Below are 17927 nucleotides of genomic sequence, written 5' to 3'. Positions count from 1 at the left end.
GTATTTCGACTGGCGCCCGTGCCGTGACGAGCAACCAAACGGTCGTAAACAAGAACTGTGGTGTCGTGTGAATTGTGTCTTTCCCTTCATTTTATTAAGAATGGACGAGTATCGTACATGGGAAGAACAAGTCGGTCGGTCGGTCATGTTGATTCGAGGGAGGAGGCGTGGTGACGTCACCGTTCCGCGTGAACAGATGGAATGCGGCTGGTGCCCGCGCGCCGCCACTTGTCAGCCAGCAGGTGGCAGCAGCAGCAGCAGCACAGCAGCGCTCGCCGCTCACTTCCTGTCCATTTGGCCTGCACCACCGAGTCGGCCGGACAAGTCGGTGAGAGCAAAAGCACGCACTTCTCCTCGGGGTGGAGGGACAATTCTCGGCAAGCTTTTTTCGCCGCACGCGAAATGAAATGAAACCAAGTGCTCGATCGAGTGGCTTCGGGCCACGGGCCGCTGCCTCCGATCAGCTATCAGCAAGCTCTGCACAAACCTGAAAGCGTCCTGATCGTTTGCGTCAGGTGTGTTGTTCGGGGCTGTTTGGTCGTCAATCTTTGGCTTTGCCTGTCAATGTGCATATCTGGTTGTGTCTGGGCCTTTTTCATCCTTTTGCAATGTCACGTGGAGCTCCAGACACCAACATGGCTGATCTTGGGACCACTGAGCCAGAACACCTGCTGCGGGGCCTCCGGCATCTTCAAGTCAGTGCAACACACACACACACACGCACGCACGCACGCGCGCGCGCGCGAGATCAGCAGCTGAAGAAAGGCAGACTTGCAGTGGTAGAACGAGGCAGGTCTGACACGCTTGGTGACACGCACGTGTGCCCCCGCCCACACACACACACACACACACACAGGGCAAGGTTGTTGTCTGATAATAGCAGCTATCCATCAAGTTGTTTGCTTACTGACAATGTTTTATCTCAAATGAGGCATGAACACCCCGAAAAATGCACTGGCACTGAAACACGTGCGAGCACGGGCGACCAAAGCGTGTCACTCGCGCCCTCGGTGACCAACAGTCTCACGCACAAGCAACGCAAAGCGAGTTAGCGACGGCGCGGCGTCCCTCCGGAACGTTTACTTACGTGTGCTCCGCGAACTCATTTCCGGCGTTTATTGCTTTGATTGCTTTTCCTGCCGCCGTTGGGCTTTCGTGGCTTGAAACCGCCGCCAGGGAAAGCGAAACAAATGCTTTTATTCCAGCAGCCAGATGACAATAACTTGAATTGCTCTGTGTGCACACCTCCGAGTGTGCTTGTGCGTGCGTGCGTGCGACGGTGCACCTGTACCTGCAGAGGTTGCATGTTATTTGCCGCATCCATCACTTTTGCTGAGGTGTAAAGAGAAGCGCCAATAGATCCAAGACAAATGCACTTTGAGAGAGAGGCATTGTTGTCGTTGCCATGGTGACACAAGCAGCCATCCACTTGTGTTTGGCCATCACGCTAGTTGTCGTAGTAACGGCAGCAGGTGTGTGTGCGCGGGTGCGTGTGCGTTGATGGTGAGCCAAGTGTGTTTGGGACGCAGCTCCAGATGCTCTGTGGCCACCGAGGGAGGCGCGCTTGTCGGTGTGGCACAGGCAATTTGCAGAGCCACCGCTTGCTGGATTGTCACTTGCTTGGAGCCAGTTGCTCCTCACATGCTCAATGCGGGCCTCGCCGCTTTGTCAATTGCTGCTTCACGAAAGTTCACTTTGCTGTTTTGTTCACGGCTCAGTTCATGGCGATCGGCACGAGGAAGCGAGCAAAGTGTCGACCGCGCTCGTCCGTTGAGTTCACGTAGCAGAAAGGGCCCGAGTTGAACTTTTTCCTTTCACCGCTTGTCCGTAATCACCCAACCGGCAGTTTGCTCAAACGGGTGACCGCAGGCAGAGGTCATGTGACTTGTGTGACCAGCCCCGTCCCGTGGGCAGCAGGTGAGCCTGCATCCCGATGTCTGCTTCGTCGCGTGCGCGGGCGGCGTCACGCGGCCTCCGTCTCTGTTGGCTAACGTGGAAAGCTTCACCTTCAAAATATGCTTCGAGCTGAGCAAGCGGCCTGCTCGCTCGCTCGCTCGCTCGCGCGTGCGTGAGGCCCAGCTGCCTCCCCCGGCCCCCCCTCCTTCTCCTTGTTCTCCTCCTCCTCCTCCTCCTCCTCTTCATCTTCATCCTCCCGCACGACGATGTGAGCGCAGCAGCAGCAGCAGCGGCGGCAGCGGCAAGCTGACAAGTTGACGACAACATTTTCAGACGCCGTGCCACGTTACACAGCGCACGGCATGCTTGGACTTTGTTCAGCGGCAACATAAAGCAGCCGGCCGGTCGCCTCAGCGAAGGAGCGGAACCTTCTCAGCCTGCATTTGATGTCCGCCGTGGAGCCGTCCGCCGGCGTGCCGTGCTCGAGATGCTTTGTGCCTTCCGGCTGAGCGGACTTGCTGCGTGACGTGAGTCTCGTCGGCTCGGCTCGGCTCAGCTCTTAAACCTCGTAAGGAAGGAAAAAAAAGAAAGGGAGCAATTTGGGGAGAAACAAAAAAAAACCAAGAAGGACCCGTCAGCTTGTTCTCGCAGACTCGGCAAAGTCAGCGACTGGACGGAAGCGATCGGCCCATCGGCTTCCGATCACCAATTAGCGAAGCGCGGATGCGCGCGAAGGCTGGAGAAAAACAGTTGGAAAAAAAAAAAAACAAAAGAAAAAGAAAGGCGTGCTCACCGCCTCTGGTTGTGTCAAGTAGCATTGCGCTCGTAGCCAAATGTAGCGCTTGTACGGGCGGCGCGTGACAAGTGAGCCAAAGTGAGCTGCGGCTCATTTGCATATGGGAGCCGTCTTATTTAGAGACTGCTTTGCATTCGGCGCTGGCTTCCAGGAGTGAGTTCCTCCTCCTCCTCTTCTTCTTCTCCTTCTTCCTTCTCAGACCTCAGCCCGTGGCAGCAAAGTTCCCCCTCATGGGCCCGCGTGACCTGACGTCGGGCGTCACGCCCAGCGGGCGCAGGGTGTCCGAGCAGTGGGCGGCGTCCGTGACGGGAGGGCGTCCGCGCGTGGTCGGCGGCCAGCGTCCGGCCAGCGTCCACAAGCGGCTCGTCGCCGCCTTTGCGCTGTCTGTGGTGACGCTGGTGGCCGTGGCCGCCGTTGCCGTGGCGCTGGCCGTTCGCTTCCAGGAGTGCGGGGGAGACGAGGAGGCCGGGGGGCCGCCGGGCACCGACAGGCCGAGCGGCGGCAGGGGGGAGCGGGTGTCGGCGGCCGAGGAGGAGCCGTGGAGGAGGAGCCGGCTGCCCGAGGCCGTCAGGCCGCGCCACTACGACCTCAACGTGGCCGTCCACATGGACAACTTCACCTTCTCGGGTGACGTCGGCATCGACGTGGAGTGCCTCAAAGCCACCAGGTTCATTGTGCTGCACGCCGACAGACTGGAGGTACGCACGCCGCATCCCGCTTCTGCCTGCCGTCTCGAACGCCCTACTCGCTGACCGCTGTGCTTGACACGGTTCCAATGGGACCACAGCCCGCACTCGCTCGCGCACGCACGCACGCACGCACGCACGCACGCACGCACGCACGCGTTCTCCTGCAAGGCAACTTTCTTTTGGTGCTGCTCATTCCGCATTTGTTGGCCTTCGTTAGGTTGATGTTGAGGTTGGCGTGTCGGTGGCGAGGCGCCGTTGGCCTGTATGGGACGCTAATGGGACGGTAGCTCGAGCCCTGACCCGAGACTCGAGAGAGGCTTACGGTCGCAGAATAAGATTTCGGTCCCGAGAGTAGGTTTGAATGAGAAGCCGGCCGAGGTTTGGCCACTTGCGGAAGGTCGCGACGCTTTTGGCCGGAAAAGTTGCTCGTTGCTCGTCAAGGTTCAGCTCCCAAGCTTTGCTGCGGCGGCCGCAGGTGTCGAGCGTGGCGGTGACGGCCAAGCGGCCAGGGGGCGGAGCCATCCGCGTCCAGCGCCACTTCGCCTTCCCGGCCAATCAGATGCTGGTGCTGGTCCTGCACCGAGAGCTGAGAGCTTCCAGGACGTACCGCCTCGACGTCACCTTCGAGGCCGCCATCGAGGACGAGCTGCTGGGATTCTTCAGGAGCTCCTACGGCCTCGGCGGCCAGAGACGGTACGGGCCGGCCGCAAACGCTCGAGCGCCAGCGAGTCTTCCGTTTCCGAGCGCGGCCGGCCCGATGAAAGTCTGCTTGCGCCGCTCAGGTACCTGGCGGTGACCCAGTTCAGCCCGACCCACGCCCGCAAGGCCTTCCCGTGCTTCGACGAGCCGGCCTTCAAGGCCACCTTCTCGCTCAGCCTGCGTCACCACGCTCGCTACACGTCGCTGAGCAACATGCCGGCGCTGGACGCCGCCGCCGCCGCCGGGGAGGACGGCTGGACCACGCGGCGCTTTGCGCGCACGCCGCCCATGTCCACCTACTACCTGGCTTGGGCCGTGTGCGACTTTGCATCCAGGGAGACCAGCACGGAAGGCGGAGTGACGGTGAGTCGCGCCGCCGCCGCCGCGGGGGACCTTTGCGCAATGTCTGCCGTCTGGTGGCGATGGGTGAAAAGACGACTTCAAACTGCAGTCCGTTTTTGGGGATCTGAATGGAAGTCGAAGAAATAGTTGCGCTGCTCAAAAGGCCTGTCCATGTTTATGCCCGCATGTCTCATTTGGTCTGAGAGTGAAAGGTGTGCTTGGCGTCAGTTGGACTGCCCCGAGAGATGATGTCATCCCATTCCTCTTCCAGGAAGTGGACACGGGTCACTTCCTGGCATTCCTACGCGCAGCTGCGTCGCGTTAGCGTACGCCCCGCGGCGCCAGCTGCGGCCCGTCGGTGGCGCTCCGATGGGACGCATTTGTGCTGCTTTTGCTTTTTTGGATCTATTTTTTTTTTTTTTTTCTTCCCCCCCAACGCGCGCACAAAATGCTGATATTGGATGGCGAGCGTGAAGATGATGACGTTGTGCTTTTCCCTCCCCCAGATCCGTTTGTTGGCCCGACCGGACGCCATAGCCAGCGGTGCGGGCGACTATGCGCTTCACATCACCAAGCGTCTTCTGTCCTTCTACCAGGACTTCTTCAAGGTGGCCTACGCGCTGCCCAAACTCGGTAAGCACGCTCCGGTGGCCTTCGTCCTCATCCGGCAGATGTTTGCGCCCGTGGCGGCCGCGTTGACGACGCTTCGCGATGTTCCCTCCTCCTTTTCTGGACTCGTGAAGGCGCGTAGCAAAGGTCCCCGAGCCGCCGGGCGCCATCTGTTGTCGCTCGGCCCGCGCCGCTCCCCCGAGTCCTCAAAATAAACGGCCCCCTTTTGATCATGCTTATGTCAAAGCACTCAGCAGTTCACCCCCCAGAGTTAGTGGGGGGGTAGCTTGGCAACATGCTGTGGCAAACGTATTTCCCGCCAGGGGGGAAATTGTCCGGTTTTATGGCTGGATAGCTCTGTTGCGGCCGACCGAGCTTAGTCCCGCCCCACGTAGGGTTGGTCCAATAGCGAGGCCGGACGCTGCCTCGCCGGTGACGGCTGTCCATTTGACACATCTGTCAGGTTCCAAAGTAACTCGCTTGCAAGTCACGTCGTTACTTGACTGCCCGCTTGATTTTCAAAGCGACGAGGAGTTCCTTTGCGCCCGAGCGGGAACGCGGAGGCTCAGGTGATCCACCCTCGCGCCTGATTGGACCGCTGAGTTGCGTGGAGTTAGTCGTGCCTCCATCTGGGAAGCGGGCCGCCCGCATGGCCAAGCCTCCGGGCTCACACATGCGCACGCCTATACACCATGTGCGCTTTTCTGTCTTTGTCCGCGGGCCTTGTGCGGCGCCTCGGGCCGACGCAGCACAACAGATGGACTTGAGCGAAGCGCGCTTGCGCTATGCGACAGGCGTGCGCTCACGCACGCAGCGGGCACGGGGAGAGCTCGGGGCCAGTCAGCTGTCTGCGTGCTGCTCTCAAGTCACAACGAGTCCACTTGACTTTGTGAGAAGTTACACAAGGGCCCTGCTGCTCTGCTGTTCCTAATATTGTGACCCTGGTGAAAGTTGCCCACCTCTCCTCCTCTGAGAGGCTTGCTAGATGATGTCGTCGTCATCATCATCATCGTCGGAAGCGAGCACAGCGAATGCCCGCCGCAAGTTACCGTGGCAACCGCAACAACGACCGGAGGCGGACGTAACCCTTTCCGCGGCTGCCGTACGGACGCTTGCGTCGAGCTTGGGAACTGCTGTTTCCATAGCAACCGTACTCGGCGGATACGGTTAGGAGACCCGCGTCAGTGAGCGCCCGGGTCGTCAAGGTGACCCCGGTGACATATGTGGATGCAGCGGTTACCTTGGCAACCGTAAGCCACGCTTGCAAGCGGCTGAAGCGCGGTCACACCCGTACATCGGGCTGCACGGCCATAAATGAGAGCGTGCGTGCGTGCGTGCGTGCCTGCGAGCGAGCGAGCGAACATGCGCGCCGCTGAAATTAGGACGCGTCAAAAGCATTTGCTGCGTGACGTCGAGTTCGCTCGCGCTCATTTCGGGCCGGCTTTGCCGGACCGCGAGCCGGAAAGCGACTTTTCCCTTCCCACGTCAACCCGGAGAAAAGCTTCTCAACTTTTAAAATGCGATCAGTGTCGGGCCGTCGCGCCGTGGTGATGCCTCTGTGATGCGTGCGTGCGTGCGTGCGCATGTCTCTGCTCTGCAGTTTCTTGCACGTACGTAAACAAAGGAACAAACAAGAAGCAATTGGAAAGATGCGGCATGCACGTTAGTGCAGAGGCCAAGAAAAAGGCAGCTTTTCTGCCGCCGCACAGCGTCTTTGATGAACTGACGCGGGGAAACGGACGTCTGCGCCCGCATGCAAGTTGCTACGTACACGCTCACGGCCAAAGCGCAGCGCACGCACGCACGCGCGCACGCCGGCCAGCCATCCGGCAGCCGCGGGACTCCGCCTCAGCCTCAAGCTGATGAGATGAGGACTAATTGCCGTCCCGCTTCCGCGCCTGCGGCCGGCCAAACAGCGCATTAACGTAATGAGGTGGCTCCGGGGCTCGCACCAGCCGCACACGTTCACGCCCTAATCCGCTAATTGCGCCCACGTCAACTTGAATCGGCCGCTGCGCAAAACGGCAAGACGAGAAAAGAAAGAAGTTGCCTGCAAAAATCAAGATGGACGCTGTTTTCTGCCTCACCACGTGTGGGTGCGCGGGTGCATCCGCGTGATGTGGATGTGTCTTTCTTTATTTAGTGGTCCATGTCAGCGTGTGCGTCCAGCTGTGGATCTGGTGAGCGGGCGGGCGGGCGGGCTGCCACTGCGCTAAAACCTAACCATCGCTCTCACTTCAATTTCTTGAATGTCTCATTTGCATATTCCGCCTCAAAGTTCATTTGCATAGCAGCCTCTGGCGAACGCGGCCGAGCCGTCGGCACCGTGCTAAGAAAAAAATGCCGAGCGCCGGCCGGCGCCGTCTCGCGATTTTTGGACCTCTGACTGTTTCCGTGGCAACCGAGCACGTTTGTATTTGCTGAAGTGTTTTTTTTTTTTTGCTCTTTGCCCAACGCACGCACGCACGCACGTAGACTTGCTGGCGGTGCCCAAGCACCCGTACGCCGCCATGGAGAACTGGGGCCTGAGCATCTTTGTGGAGCAGAAGATCCTCCTGGACGCCCAAGTCTCGTCGGCGTCCTACCAGATGGAGCTGACCATGGTGGTCGTCCACGAGATCTGCCACCAGGTGAGATGGCTGCAAAGGCGCCTGCTTGCAATTTCCACCCACGCAAAGAGCTCTCACGGGATGGCCGGGTCAGTTGACCGTTGTCGCCCACCCGCCAGTGGTTCGGCGACCTGGTGACGCCGCTGTGGTGGGAGGACGTGTGGCTGAAGGAAGGCTTCGCCCACTACTTTGAGTACGTGGGCACCGACTTCCTCTTCCCCAAGTGGAACATGGTGAGTCCGGCTACTGACAGCGGGCGGGCGGGCGGGCGTCCTTGCCAGCATTGCCTAGCTCGAAACGTCTGCGTCAGGATTTTGCTCGTACGGTCAATGTCGGTCGGCGCTCGCCAAGGTCAAAGAGGAAGGCTGCCGCTCCAGGAAATAGTCATCCGCCAAGGCCATCTGCCGTCCAGGCTAATTAGCCTTCTTCGCCATCGAGCGCTCTTGTCCGGCTAACGGCGGCTAATTGCGTCATATGTGCCGACGGGCTGCGTCCAGGTGTTAGTTGATCAACCAATGAAATGAAATGTGGGATTGACAACAGGTACTTGCCGCTAGCACACATTTTCATTTGACATCATCTGGCTAAAAAATGAGCCGAGTCAGACTAGGTTCATTAAAAGTCAATCCGCGACATCTTTGAATTAGGCCGATGATCCCGCTCGACGTGCTCGATGGAAAAAAAGTTGCAGTTTGTTAAGTTAATTAGCAGTGAAAAAGTAAAATGGGGGAGGAAAAAAAAAAAGACGTACCGTGGCTGATTAAGCGTGACATTCATTAGTAGGAAAGCTGGACTGCAAGCGCTAATTAGCCGGGGCCCCGCCACGCCACGCCATGCGCTCTGGGATTGGGCCCGAGACGAACGGCGCTCGCTCCAGATCCATGTGTGCACACGTGAGGATGAGCTTTCCTTTGCGCCGGCAGGAGAAGCAACGCTTCCTGACGGACGTCCTCCACGAGGTAATGCTGCTGGACGGCCTGAGCTCCTCTCACCCCATCTCGCAGGAGGTGCGGGACGCCGCCGACATCGACCGCGTCTTTGACTGGATCGCATACAAAAAAGTACATCACGCAAAGAGACCGACCGACCGGACGACCGACCGACCGACCGACCGCCTGCCGTGGTTATTTATTGCTCGGCTCGACCGTCGCCTTTATCCCGTAGGGGGCGGCGCTGATCCGTATGCTGGCCAACGTGATGGGACAGAGACTCTTCCGGAAAGGACTGAACGTGAGTAAGGCAGGAAGTGCTGACGCAGTGACTGCACGCCACGCCACGCCACATGACCTCGGCGCTTTGGAAAACTTTGACTTTGTCTCTGACTTTATCTTTGACTTGTTTGCGTCCAGGATTATCTGCTGAGTCACATGTACGGCAACGCGGCGCGCGACGACCTCTGGAAGAAAATGTCTGAGGTTTGCGACCCCCCTTTTGTTATTCCGGCTGGTCGCATTGGCAACGTGGCCCCCAGGTGATTTTGTGTCGCGTTCAGGCCATGCGTTCCGAAGGGCGGGACATCGACGTCGGCGCCGTGATGGACAGGTGGACTCTGCAAATGGGCTACCCCGTGGTCACCGTCAGCAAGAACCCGGCGGGGCAGCTGGCCACGCGTTACATCAGCGTCAGCCAGGAGCACTTCCTCTACGGACAGGACGGCGGGCGGGGCAACAGCAGGTGAAAGCACAGCGCTGTCTCCTACTTGATTGACAGCTGAACGTTTGCACTCCAAATGGTGTCAATTTTGACATGACGTGTTTGTCTGCGTTCATAGTTTCCAGTGGCAGGTGCCCTTGACAGTTGCCGTGGGAAACGGCTCCCGGGTGTCTTCGGAGACGCTCATCTGGATCCACAATAAGACAGGTGCTCGAGCGAGCCCATCCATCCGCGGGCCCGTCGCAGCCCGTCCGTCTAATCGTCGTCCTTCCGTCCTTTGGCTCTCGGGCGGCGCTCCAGAAACTCACGTGATGAGCGAGATGGACGACAAGACCTGGTTGCTGGGCAACATCAACCAGACGGGCTACTTCCGCGTCAACTATGACCTCCAAAACTGGAAGCTGCTGATTGAGCAGCTGCACGCCGACCCGCAGGTAATGAACAGACAGACAGACAGACAGACAGCCAGACAGACCGCCAGACAGACCGCCAGACAGACCGCCAGACAGCCAGACAGACCGCCAGACCGACCGCCAGACCGACCGCCAGACAGACAGACAGACAGACCGCCAGACAGACCGCCAGACAGACCGCCAGACAGACCGCCAGACAGACAGACAGACAGACAGACAGCGAGGGCTTTGCCAGACAGAGTGAGCGCGTGACGACGTACGTTGCGTGCGATGCAGGTCATCTCTGTCGCCAACCGCGCCGGGCTCATCGACGACGCCTTTAACCTGGCCAGGTGAGGATGGACCCACTGGCGCGCAAACATGCCCACGTAGCACGATAAGCACAGGAAGGTGCATGTGTGGCGGTGCAGGGCGGGTTACCTCCCGCAGGGCGTGCCGCTACAGCTGATGGCCTACCTGCCCGAGGAGGCGTCCTTCCTGCCCTGGCACGCCGCCAGCCGGGCGCTCTACCAGCTGGACAAGCTGCTCGACCGCACTGACGATTACAACCTCTTCAGCGTAAGGCGCACGTGGGCGCGTTTGCCGGCCCGCCGTGGCGACTCATCTCGTGTGTGCGGTTGCAGGACTATGTGCTGAAGCAAGTGGCAACGCGCTACCATCAGATGGGCTGGCCCAGCAACGCTGTTAATGGCGAAGGCGGCGTCCTGCAAGCAGCTTACCAGACTGAGTAACACACACACACACACACACTCTCTGAATACATTGCCACGCACATACACTGCTGGTGTGTGCAGGGAGCTGCAGCGGGAGCTAATCATGTTAGCGTGTAGCTTCGGAAACAAGCAGTGCCACCGACAGGCCGTGGCGTACATCTCGGACTGGATCTCCAGCAACAAGAACAGGTACGCGCGTGCGCGCACATTAGTGAGGGGCGGCCCTCGAGAAAATGGCCGCAGACATCGACTTCCTAACGGCCGCGCTGGCTGGCTGGCTGGCTGGCTGGCCGGCTGGCTGGCTGGCTGGCTGGCTGGCTGGCTGGCTGGCTGGCTGGCTGGCTGGCTGGCTGGCTGGCTGGCTGGCTGGCTGGCTGGCTGGCTGGCTGGCTGGCTGGCTGGCTGGCTGGCTAGAGCGTGCGTGCCAGTAAAAGTTACTCATCAGAGTGGATAAAAGATTCGCACGCGCTCGATCTCTGGCCTGAATGACCAATAACGCGACAAGTGCGTGCGTGCGTGCGTGCGTGCGTGCGTGCGTGCGTGCGTGCGTGCGTGCGTGCGTGCGTGCGTGCGTGCGTGCGTGCGTGCGTGCGTGCGTGCGTGCGTGCGGTTGACCTACATTGTCACTTAAGCATGATGTGACTCAAGTCAGCTGCCACATGAAGTGAAGCACAAGCAGGAAAGTGAGTGCGTGCCTGCGTGCCTGCCTGCGTGCGTGCGTGCAGGATCCCGCCCAACATCCGCGACGTGGTCTACTGCACGGGCGTGAGTCTGATGGACGAAGACGTCTGGGAGTTCATCTGGATGAAGTTCCACTCGTCAAACGCCGTCTCCGAGAAAAAGATCCTGTTGGAGGCGCTCACCTGCTCCGATAACGCCTTCCTGCTCAACAGGTGCGGTCGGTCGGGCGGGCCGACATCCGTTTTTTCCAGTGTCCGAGCGGCGAGTTTCGAGCGCCAGCTCGGACACGGGCGGCAAAAGCGGAAGCCGGCGGCACACCGCGCACGTCTGAGCCCGCCCGCCCGCCCGCCGTTTGCCAGGTTGCTCAACTTGTCGCTGACGTCGGAGCTGGTGGCCGAGCAGGACGCCATCGACGTCATCATCCACGTGGGCCGCAACCCTCGAGGCCGCAACTTGGCGTGGCGCTTCTTCCGCGACAAGTGGGACGTCCTGGACGCCAGGTGAGCCACGACCGAGCCACGACCGAGCCACGACCGAGCCGCGGCTGCGCACGACCCCTGGCGTGACTGGCGTGTCCGGCTTCTCAGGTACGGTGAGGCGCTCTTCATGAACTCCAAGCTGATCACCGGCGTCACCGAGTTCCTCAACACAGAGAAGGAGCTGGACGAGGTAGCGGCGCACGTTTGCGCCGCGCCGCGCCGCACTCCTCGTCGCTCCTTAACGGCAACCTCCCTTCCACCTCTTTGCCCGCAGTTGAATGAGTTCATCCGATCCAGTGGAGAGGGGGCGGGCCCCGCCATGCCCCGGGCACTGGAGATCGTGAAGGGCAACGTGCGCTGGCACCGCCTCCACCGGCGACACTTCTACCAGTGGCTGCGCAAAGGTCCCGCCCCCGTCCGACGCTCTCCGCCGGGCGACGTCTCGCTTGCAGCTTAACCACTCGGAAGGACTCGTGCGATTGATTCTTTCTCACTTAGCGGCCGCACCCGGAGAGAACAAAAGCAAGTGGGCAGCCGTTAGCGGCGAGTGGCTGACAGTCACGTGAGTGACGCTAATGTCAGATAGCAGGTTTTGTCATCAGTTGGCCTCCGAACAGATCGGCCGCAGCATGCCTTTTTGTGAGAACTCGTTTTCTTGACTTTGTGGAAAGAAGGAAAAAAAAAAAACTGATCCTGGAACCCTCGCCCCATCCAAGTCCCACCTACCCGATCTCTCCCAAAGGAAAGGAAAGGAAAGGAAAGGAAAGGAAAGGAAAGGAAAGGAAAGGAAAGGAAAGGAAAGGAAAGGAAAGGAAGATTCTGACCAACTCCACGAAAACATCCACCGCAACGGAACAGCTTTTGTTGTGGGCACATTTATTTCCAATGGTGGTCACGACTTTGCTGATCCTTCAGAATGCCGTCAGGGCTTTGCAGGCCAAAAATGTGGTGAAGAAAGAAGTATCAATGGAAAGTGTGAAAATGTGAATTCTGGTTGAAGACTGTGAAGTGGAGGAAACAGGATGTAGTAGATTCTCTTTTTGTGTTTTTGGAAGCAAGCAATAGGTGACTTCCTGGGCTGTGCTTTTCTGCCTTCCGATTGGCCAATAAATGCAAACGTTGCCATGTTGCTGTTGTGTCACTTAACGAGCACAGGTGTGCCACTGTGGCTTGAGAGGTTCCACAGGGAAAATGCCGCCATGCAACTTGCTAGGAGGCTAACAGTGGACAGGACCACAGCTGCAAACAAAGTGACTGCCAGAGGTCGGGCGGGCGGGCGTCGGAGCGCACGCCAGGAGGCCAAAAGCTCTCGGCCCGCTCGGTAAGCGCTCCCGCACGCGTTTGGAAGGTGGCTCGGCTCGGCTCGGCTCGGACGGTTTAGGGTGCCGGCTAATCCTGTGCTTGTTCCTCCGCCTTCTCCCTGACAGCCTCTCGCCCGGCTGGCCGTGCTCCTCGGTGACCGCTCGGTCGCCCAAACGCCAACAGATGGAGGAGGAATGCAAGCGCCAAGCAAGTATAAGCTGCGAAGGAGGCACCGATATAGCAAGTAAGGAGGGAGGGCCGGGGGCACACGGTTAGCGTTCCCCAATGCCTTCTTCCGCTCCGGGAAGAGACAAAAAGTGTCCTTTCCTGATAAGTGTGGTGGCTGGTTGTCAAGGCAACAGCTTCACCATGCATCACCGTGCGCCCCCAAATGAGCTGGCGTCGGCAATTTCCCGCAGGATCCATCACAATGATTGAAAACGGTCTTTTGGATTGAAAAAGGACCGAGGAAATTAGGATACGGGGCCCGGCGTAGAAAGCCAAACAAACGTTGGTGCAAATTGAAATGAGTTAAAAGTAGGAGGCCAGATGACAGCCGCCGGGCCAAAGGTCAACTTGAGAGGTGACTCGGCACTTATGCTATCGCTAAGGGCTTGCCTCGCCCAAACGCTCTCCCTTTGTCATGGCGCTGCTCGGTGTCTTGTACAAAGAGTCGGTCGGTCCGTCCCCCGTGTGTGTGCTCGCTGATGGGAGGAGTCATCGGAGTGGCCGATTGATTGGCTGATTGATGGCGCCGAGGCGAGGCGAAGCGAGGCGGCAGTGCGGCACGCTTGGCTTCCTTCCTAATTGGACCTCCTGCAGAAAACGGATGTTCAATGTGTCGCCGACAGACGGCTAATGATGCGGAAAATGTCACCGCCAAGGCTAACGTGCGCTTTGCTCAACGATGACTGATGTGTCTGATAGTTTGACATTAAAAGGAGCAAAAAGTCATCAAGTACATAACAAACATTGGAGCAAGTTGAAAACGAGGTCGACCCCCGATGTTTGTGCCGAACGAGCGCAACCTGCGAGCCGAGTGCAGTGAGAGGGCGAGGGCGCCCTCTGCTGGTTGCTTATTCAATGAACATGGCGCCGCGCCTTTCCTGCAGATGGAGCCAGAATCCCCCATTTTGTCCTCCCTTCTTGCACTCGCGAACTTGTGCATACATCCCGCGTACGTTGCACATCTTGGAGTGGCAGCTTAGTGACATTTCTTTTCAGTTGAGCTATGTTGTTTGTGGCATTTATTTATCTTCCAACAAGCACGTGTTGGTTCGGTGAGTGATTGAAAGAAAGAAAGAAAGAAAGAAAGAAAGAAAGAAAGAAAGAAAGAAAGAAAGAAAGAAAGAAAGAAGAAAAAGCTTTATTCCGTGGCATTAAAGTGGGAAGCCAGGCGCCAGCCGGCCGGCCGGCCGTCTTTTGGATTCAGTCAGGACAAGAAAGGTCGTCTCCGTCGGCCAACTTCCTGTAGAGGCGCGCCAGCTGCTCGGGCGTGGGCCTTTTGGAGTCAGGCGTGCACGCCACATCAAAATCGGACGAGGACTGCGAGGAGGGAAGTGGCTCGTCCGCTTCCGAAGCGTCGCGCTTCTGCCAAGAATGATCGGAAGCCGAGGCGGACAGCGAGAGAGAGAAGGCGGCGACGTCGTCTTCCCGCTCGCTCGACGGCCCGGAGAGTGCAGGGCTAAGGGGGCGACGGGCCTGCCCTTGGCCGTTGAGGTTGTTCTGGCTGTCCACGGTGAAGAAGTCCTCCCATTTGGGTGGCTCGCCGCAGGGGCTTCCCGTTTGACCCAGCCATTTAGTCTGGTCTCGGTCGCTTTGATCGTCCTCCTCGCTGTCGTCATCGTCGTTGGACTCGGTGCAGTCCATGAAGTTGTTGATGTTGCTGCGGTCGCGTGCGACGAGCCAGGGTGAGTCTTCCTCGGGGGTGGCGTCGGGCGCGGCCTGGGGCGCTGCCTGGGGCGCACTGTGCTCTGTCAAAAAGCCAGTAGTGATTAGCACACGCTAGCGCTAACGGGAAGCTCAACATGGACGCACCGTCGGGGTGATGCTGACTCGTCCGTGGCAGCTTCTTCGGCAAAGCCGCCGCCAGGCCATCAAAGAGGTCGTCGTCGCTGTCTGGATCTGCTGAGACAAAGATGAGTGTGAAGGAAGTTGTCTTCAAGGCTTGGAGGTGGGTTTGTGTTGCGATGTGCTATTTGAGGTGTGTGTCGTTGTGATGCGTCTTTGAGTTAAGTGTCTGTTTGGCATGTCTGTGATGTGTGCTTTTCAAGTGCGTGACGCACCATTGAGACGTGCTTCTACGTTGCGCACGTTTTGGCTTTCTGCGCAGCATCGAGCAAGTGTGGCTGTGGTTTTGTGGTGCGTCTCACCATCAGGCGGCGCCGTTGTCAGTGTGGCGAGGTGGCAGCGGCGGCGGCGTTTGAGCAGGCCCAGCGGTTTGTAAGCCAAGTCATCCCGCGGCCGCTTCCTGCACGTCATCCGGAGCCTGCCGGACGGAAGGAAGGAACATTTTGCCGCTTTTGCCACGTGAGGAGGTTTTGCGGGCTTTACCACTCACATGCGCGTGACCTCGGCGAGGGTGCTCCCCATGGGGACCACGTTGGGGAAGACCTGCACGGGCTGCAGGTAGGACAGGAAGTCTTTGACCTGATGGGGGGGGGGGGGGGGGGGGGCAGAATTAGCCACGTGACTGTGACATCTTGTGAAATTGAAATTCCATGGGCCAGCCAGGTGTGACCTCACGGACCTCGCAGTAGGATGAGTGGAAGCTAAAGCAGGCTCGGAAGGCGTTGTTCCCCGACCTGCAAAAAGGAGGTGAGCGAGAGGACGGACGGACGGACGGACGGACGGACGGACGGACAGGCTGATGGCCAGCAGGGGCCTTACTTGATGACCACGTCGCCGGCGTGCGTCCTCTCCCCGAACCACATGGTGGACGGCTTGATGCTGAGCACACGCAGGTCGGCGCCAGTGCCGCAGGCGCACGGCAGCCGGTTGCCGTGGATGTACTGTTGGCTCTATAGCCCAAAACAAACTTTGAGCCGCGCTGTCCTTGAGGCGCGCGCGCACGGCTTTGCGGCGTTACCTTCCGGTGTCGGCAGGCGTGAATCTGCGTCCGGCGCTCGCGGGTCACGTAGCTCAGGATCTCCGGCATCCTCCGGAACATCAGAAGGTTGTCCACGTGCACCTGAGGGCGGCAAGACGCTAAGGCACAAGGTGTGTGTGTGTGTGTGTCTTTGAGGGGCGTGTGTTTACCCGCGTGTTGAACTCCTGGCCCAGCCTGGTGAACAAGTACTCGTAGCCGTAGGCCGCCTTGCAGTTTAGCCAAACCACGTGCAGGGCGCTGCGGGCGACCCAGTCGCCCACCAGCCGCACGATAGCGCTCACGCACGTCTCCTGCACACGCAAGCCAAGCGCTGGCTGAGGCTCAGCTTTCCCTTGTTTTTCCCAAATGTCATGCCGACGCGTTCACGTGGGAAATTAGAAAAATGCCACCCTCCGTTCCGTTTTTTGTATGAAGCCAAATAAAGGCGAGATATGTTTGGACGCTTCGGTTTTGCGTTTACCCGAGAAGGAATCTGGTAGAAGCGCGGGTCAAAGAAGGTGGAGTCCACGTACACGCTCCGGATGTCCTTCACCCTGCCGCCCGAATGCAGATGTTCCATCCTGGCGACGTCTCCCAGGGCCAGCCTAAAGTCTCCCGTGTACAACACGTTTCCACGGCGGCCTTCAAACAGGAACCTGAAGAAGGCGGCGGCGGCGGCGGCATCATCGGCGGGTTTCCAAGCTCTTCTGGCCATCGTGACTTACATGACGGATCCGGGACAGTGTCCGGCGGGGAGCAGCGTCACCACCAGCTCCTCGCTCTGCACGCCGGCACATTTCACGTTTCGCGAGAGTTGGCGGTCAAGAAACGCAAGGCCGGACATCTCACCTCTCCTGACGCCTCGTCCACCAGCGAAATCTGAGTGGGGCTCTCCAGCTCCAAGGGAACCTCAAGATAAAATAAATAAGTTTGGTCAATGTTTGAAGAACCGCTCATACTTTTGCACGGCACTTGAGAAGAATGGCTACTTGAGAGAGCCATGAGCACAAAAGATGGCGCACGTAACTGCGCGTCTTACAATGTACTGCTCCCAGAAGAGGTGCTTGCGGCTGCTCAGCAGAAGTTCTTTGGTCACCGGCGAGCAGTACAGTTTGACTCGACTGCTGAAAAACAGCACAGCAAGTCAACCTCCACATTAGAGCGGAATTGTGTTTTGGGTAGGTACGGGTTTGTGATCAAATGTGCACGTCGAGCTCTATTCCATCGAGTGTTCCGTGCGCGCTGCACTTTTGCCCGCCCACATTTGGTGTTACACCGATGGGCTTCGATGCGATCGATACTTGCGAGGGGCAAATACTCAAGTCTTCCTTCTAGGTCACCACCTCAGCATCATCTCTCCTCTGCTCTGCTTCCTCCCTGGGAAGGAGCAAAGGAGCGAGCGCTCTTGTACGTTGGAATCACCTCGAGCGCAGTCTTCGCTTCAGTTTGGGAGCTTTAATCCCTCTCATGTGATCTGATGGCGCAGACAAAGACAGGTTTCGCGCTTTTGCCAGGCAGGCGAGCGGCAGGCAGCCAGGCAGGCAGGCAGGCGAGCGGCAGGCGGGCAGCCAGGCTGGCAGCCACGCGGGCAGCCAGGCTGGCAGCCACGCAGGCAGGCGAGCGGCAGGCAGGCAGGCGGGCAGCCACGCAGGCAGGCGTGCGAGCTGCCGACGAGACGAGACGAGACGACCTCCCTCACCTTTGTGACAGTGAGACAAGAAGTAGGCGCGTGCGTGCAAATTGTCACGGTCGAAGCAATCCAGAGAAATGTTCGGATATTCCTTCATTCGACCGGCAAACGAGCTCATGTTGGCATCGATACGTCCGTGAAAGCCAATGAAAAGAATCAACTTTCTGCTTTTGTCAGCGCATCTGCCCTCCCTACTCGGTCAAGTGTACACTAAGTACTAAAGTGTACAGGGTGTTCGAGGGCGCACCGGCGGATGTGTTACGTCACG

At 58.8% G+C, this 17927-nt stretch overlaps 2 protein-coding genes across 10 annotated transcripts; one reads left to right on the top strand and one right to left on the bottom strand.

Moving 5' to 3' along the window:
- Window positions 1-61: 61 nt before the first annotated feature.
- On the top strand, window positions 62-12708 carry LOC125991930 (thyrotropin-releasing hormone-degrading ectoenzyme). Of its 8 annotated transcripts, none has more exons than XM_049760318.1 (22): window positions 62-328; window positions 628-695; window positions 3136-3390; window positions 3857-4074; window positions 4164-4443; window positions 4929-5055; window positions 7507-7661; window positions 7760-7873; window positions 8564-8701; window positions 8805-8870; window positions 8990-9055; window positions 9112-9314; window positions 9412-9500; window positions 9594-9727; window positions 9983-10038; window positions 10117-10264; window positions 10330-10433; window positions 10501-10608; window positions 11145-11312; window positions 11460-11600; window positions 11688-11769; window positions 11854-12708. In XM_049760318.1, the coding sequence occupies exons 1-22, from the start codon at window positions 202-204 to the stop codon at window positions 12034-12036; spliced, it is 3030 nt and encodes a 1009-aa protein (XP_049616275.1). In that variant the 5' UTR covers window positions 62-201; the 3' UTR covers window positions 12037-12708. The 8 variants fall into 8 exon arrangements, with proteins under 8 accessions (XP_049616275.1, XP_049616277.1, XP_068505732.1 ...); XM_068649631.1 differs by having other exon boundaries at window positions 182-328; window positions 2892-3390; window positions 9133-9314; XM_049760322.2 differs by having other exon boundaries at window positions 182-328; window positions 2892-3390.
- A 1403-nt stretch (window positions 12709-14111) lies between these two features.
- On the bottom strand, window positions 14112-17927 carry dclre1c (DNA cross-link repair 1C, PSO2 homolog (S. cerevisiae)). 2 transcript variants are annotated; one of them, XM_049760414.2, is made up of 14 exons: window positions 17669-17927; window positions 17392-17443; window positions 17009-17093; window positions 16819-16878; window positions 16695-16750; window positions 16451-16625; window positions 16140-16280; window positions 15970-16071; window positions 15771-15901; window positions 15631-15685; window positions 15442-15530; window positions 15254-15369; window positions 14919-15008; window positions 14112-14854 (listed from the first exon to the last, which is right to left on the bottom strand). In XM_049760414.2, the coding sequence occupies exons 1-14, from the start codon at window positions 17775-17777 to the stop codon at window positions 14310-14312; spliced, it is 1806 nt and encodes a 601-aa protein (XP_049616371.1). In that variant the 5' UTR covers window positions 17778-17927; the 3' UTR covers window positions 14112-14309. The 2 variants fall into 2 exon arrangements, with proteins under 2 accessions (XP_049616371.1, XP_049616372.1); XM_049760415.2 differs by having other exon boundaries at window positions 17009-17090.

This window comes from Syngnathus scovelli, chromosome 22 (assembly GCF_024217435.2).
Source record: "Syngnathus scovelli strain Florida chromosome 22, RoL_Ssco_1.2, whole genome shotgun sequence".
Taxonomy (NCBI): domain Eukaryota; kingdom Metazoa; phylum Chordata; class Actinopteri; order Syngnathiformes; family Syngnathidae; genus Syngnathus; species Syngnathus scovelli.
The sequence above is the reverse complement of the archived record's forward strand: the minus strand, read 5'-3'. Positions and strand labels throughout refer to the sequence as shown.

Excerpts from the sequence above, each read along its gene's own strand:
- LOC125991930 (XM_049760322.2), top strand. The coding sequence starts at position 197 with ATGGAATGCGGCTGGTGCCCGCGCGCCGCCACTTGTCAGCCAGCAGGT. Across the intron at positions 7,874-8,563 it reads TCTTCCCCAAGTGGAACATG|GAGAAGCAACGCTTCCTGAC; the intron begins GTGAGTCCGGCT and ends TTGCGCCGGCAG. Across the intron at positions 9,315-9,411 it reads GGCGGGCGGGGCAACAGCAG|TTTCCAGTGGCAGGTGCCCT; the intron begins GTGAAAGCACAG and ends CTGCGTTCATAG.
- dclre1c (XM_049760414.2), bottom strand. The coding sequence starts at position 17,777 with ATGAGCTCGTTTGCCGGTCGAATGAAGGAATATCCGAACATTTCTCTG. Across the intron at positions 16,281-16,450 it reads TCTACCAGATTCCTTCTCGG|GAGACGTGCGTGAGCGCTAT; the intron begins GTAAACGCAAAA and ends TTGCGTGTGCAG. Across the intron at positions 15,686-15,770 it reads GCCGGCGACGTGGTCATCAA|GTCGGGGAACAACGCCTTCC; the intron begins GTAAGGCCCCTG and ends TCCTTTTTGCAG.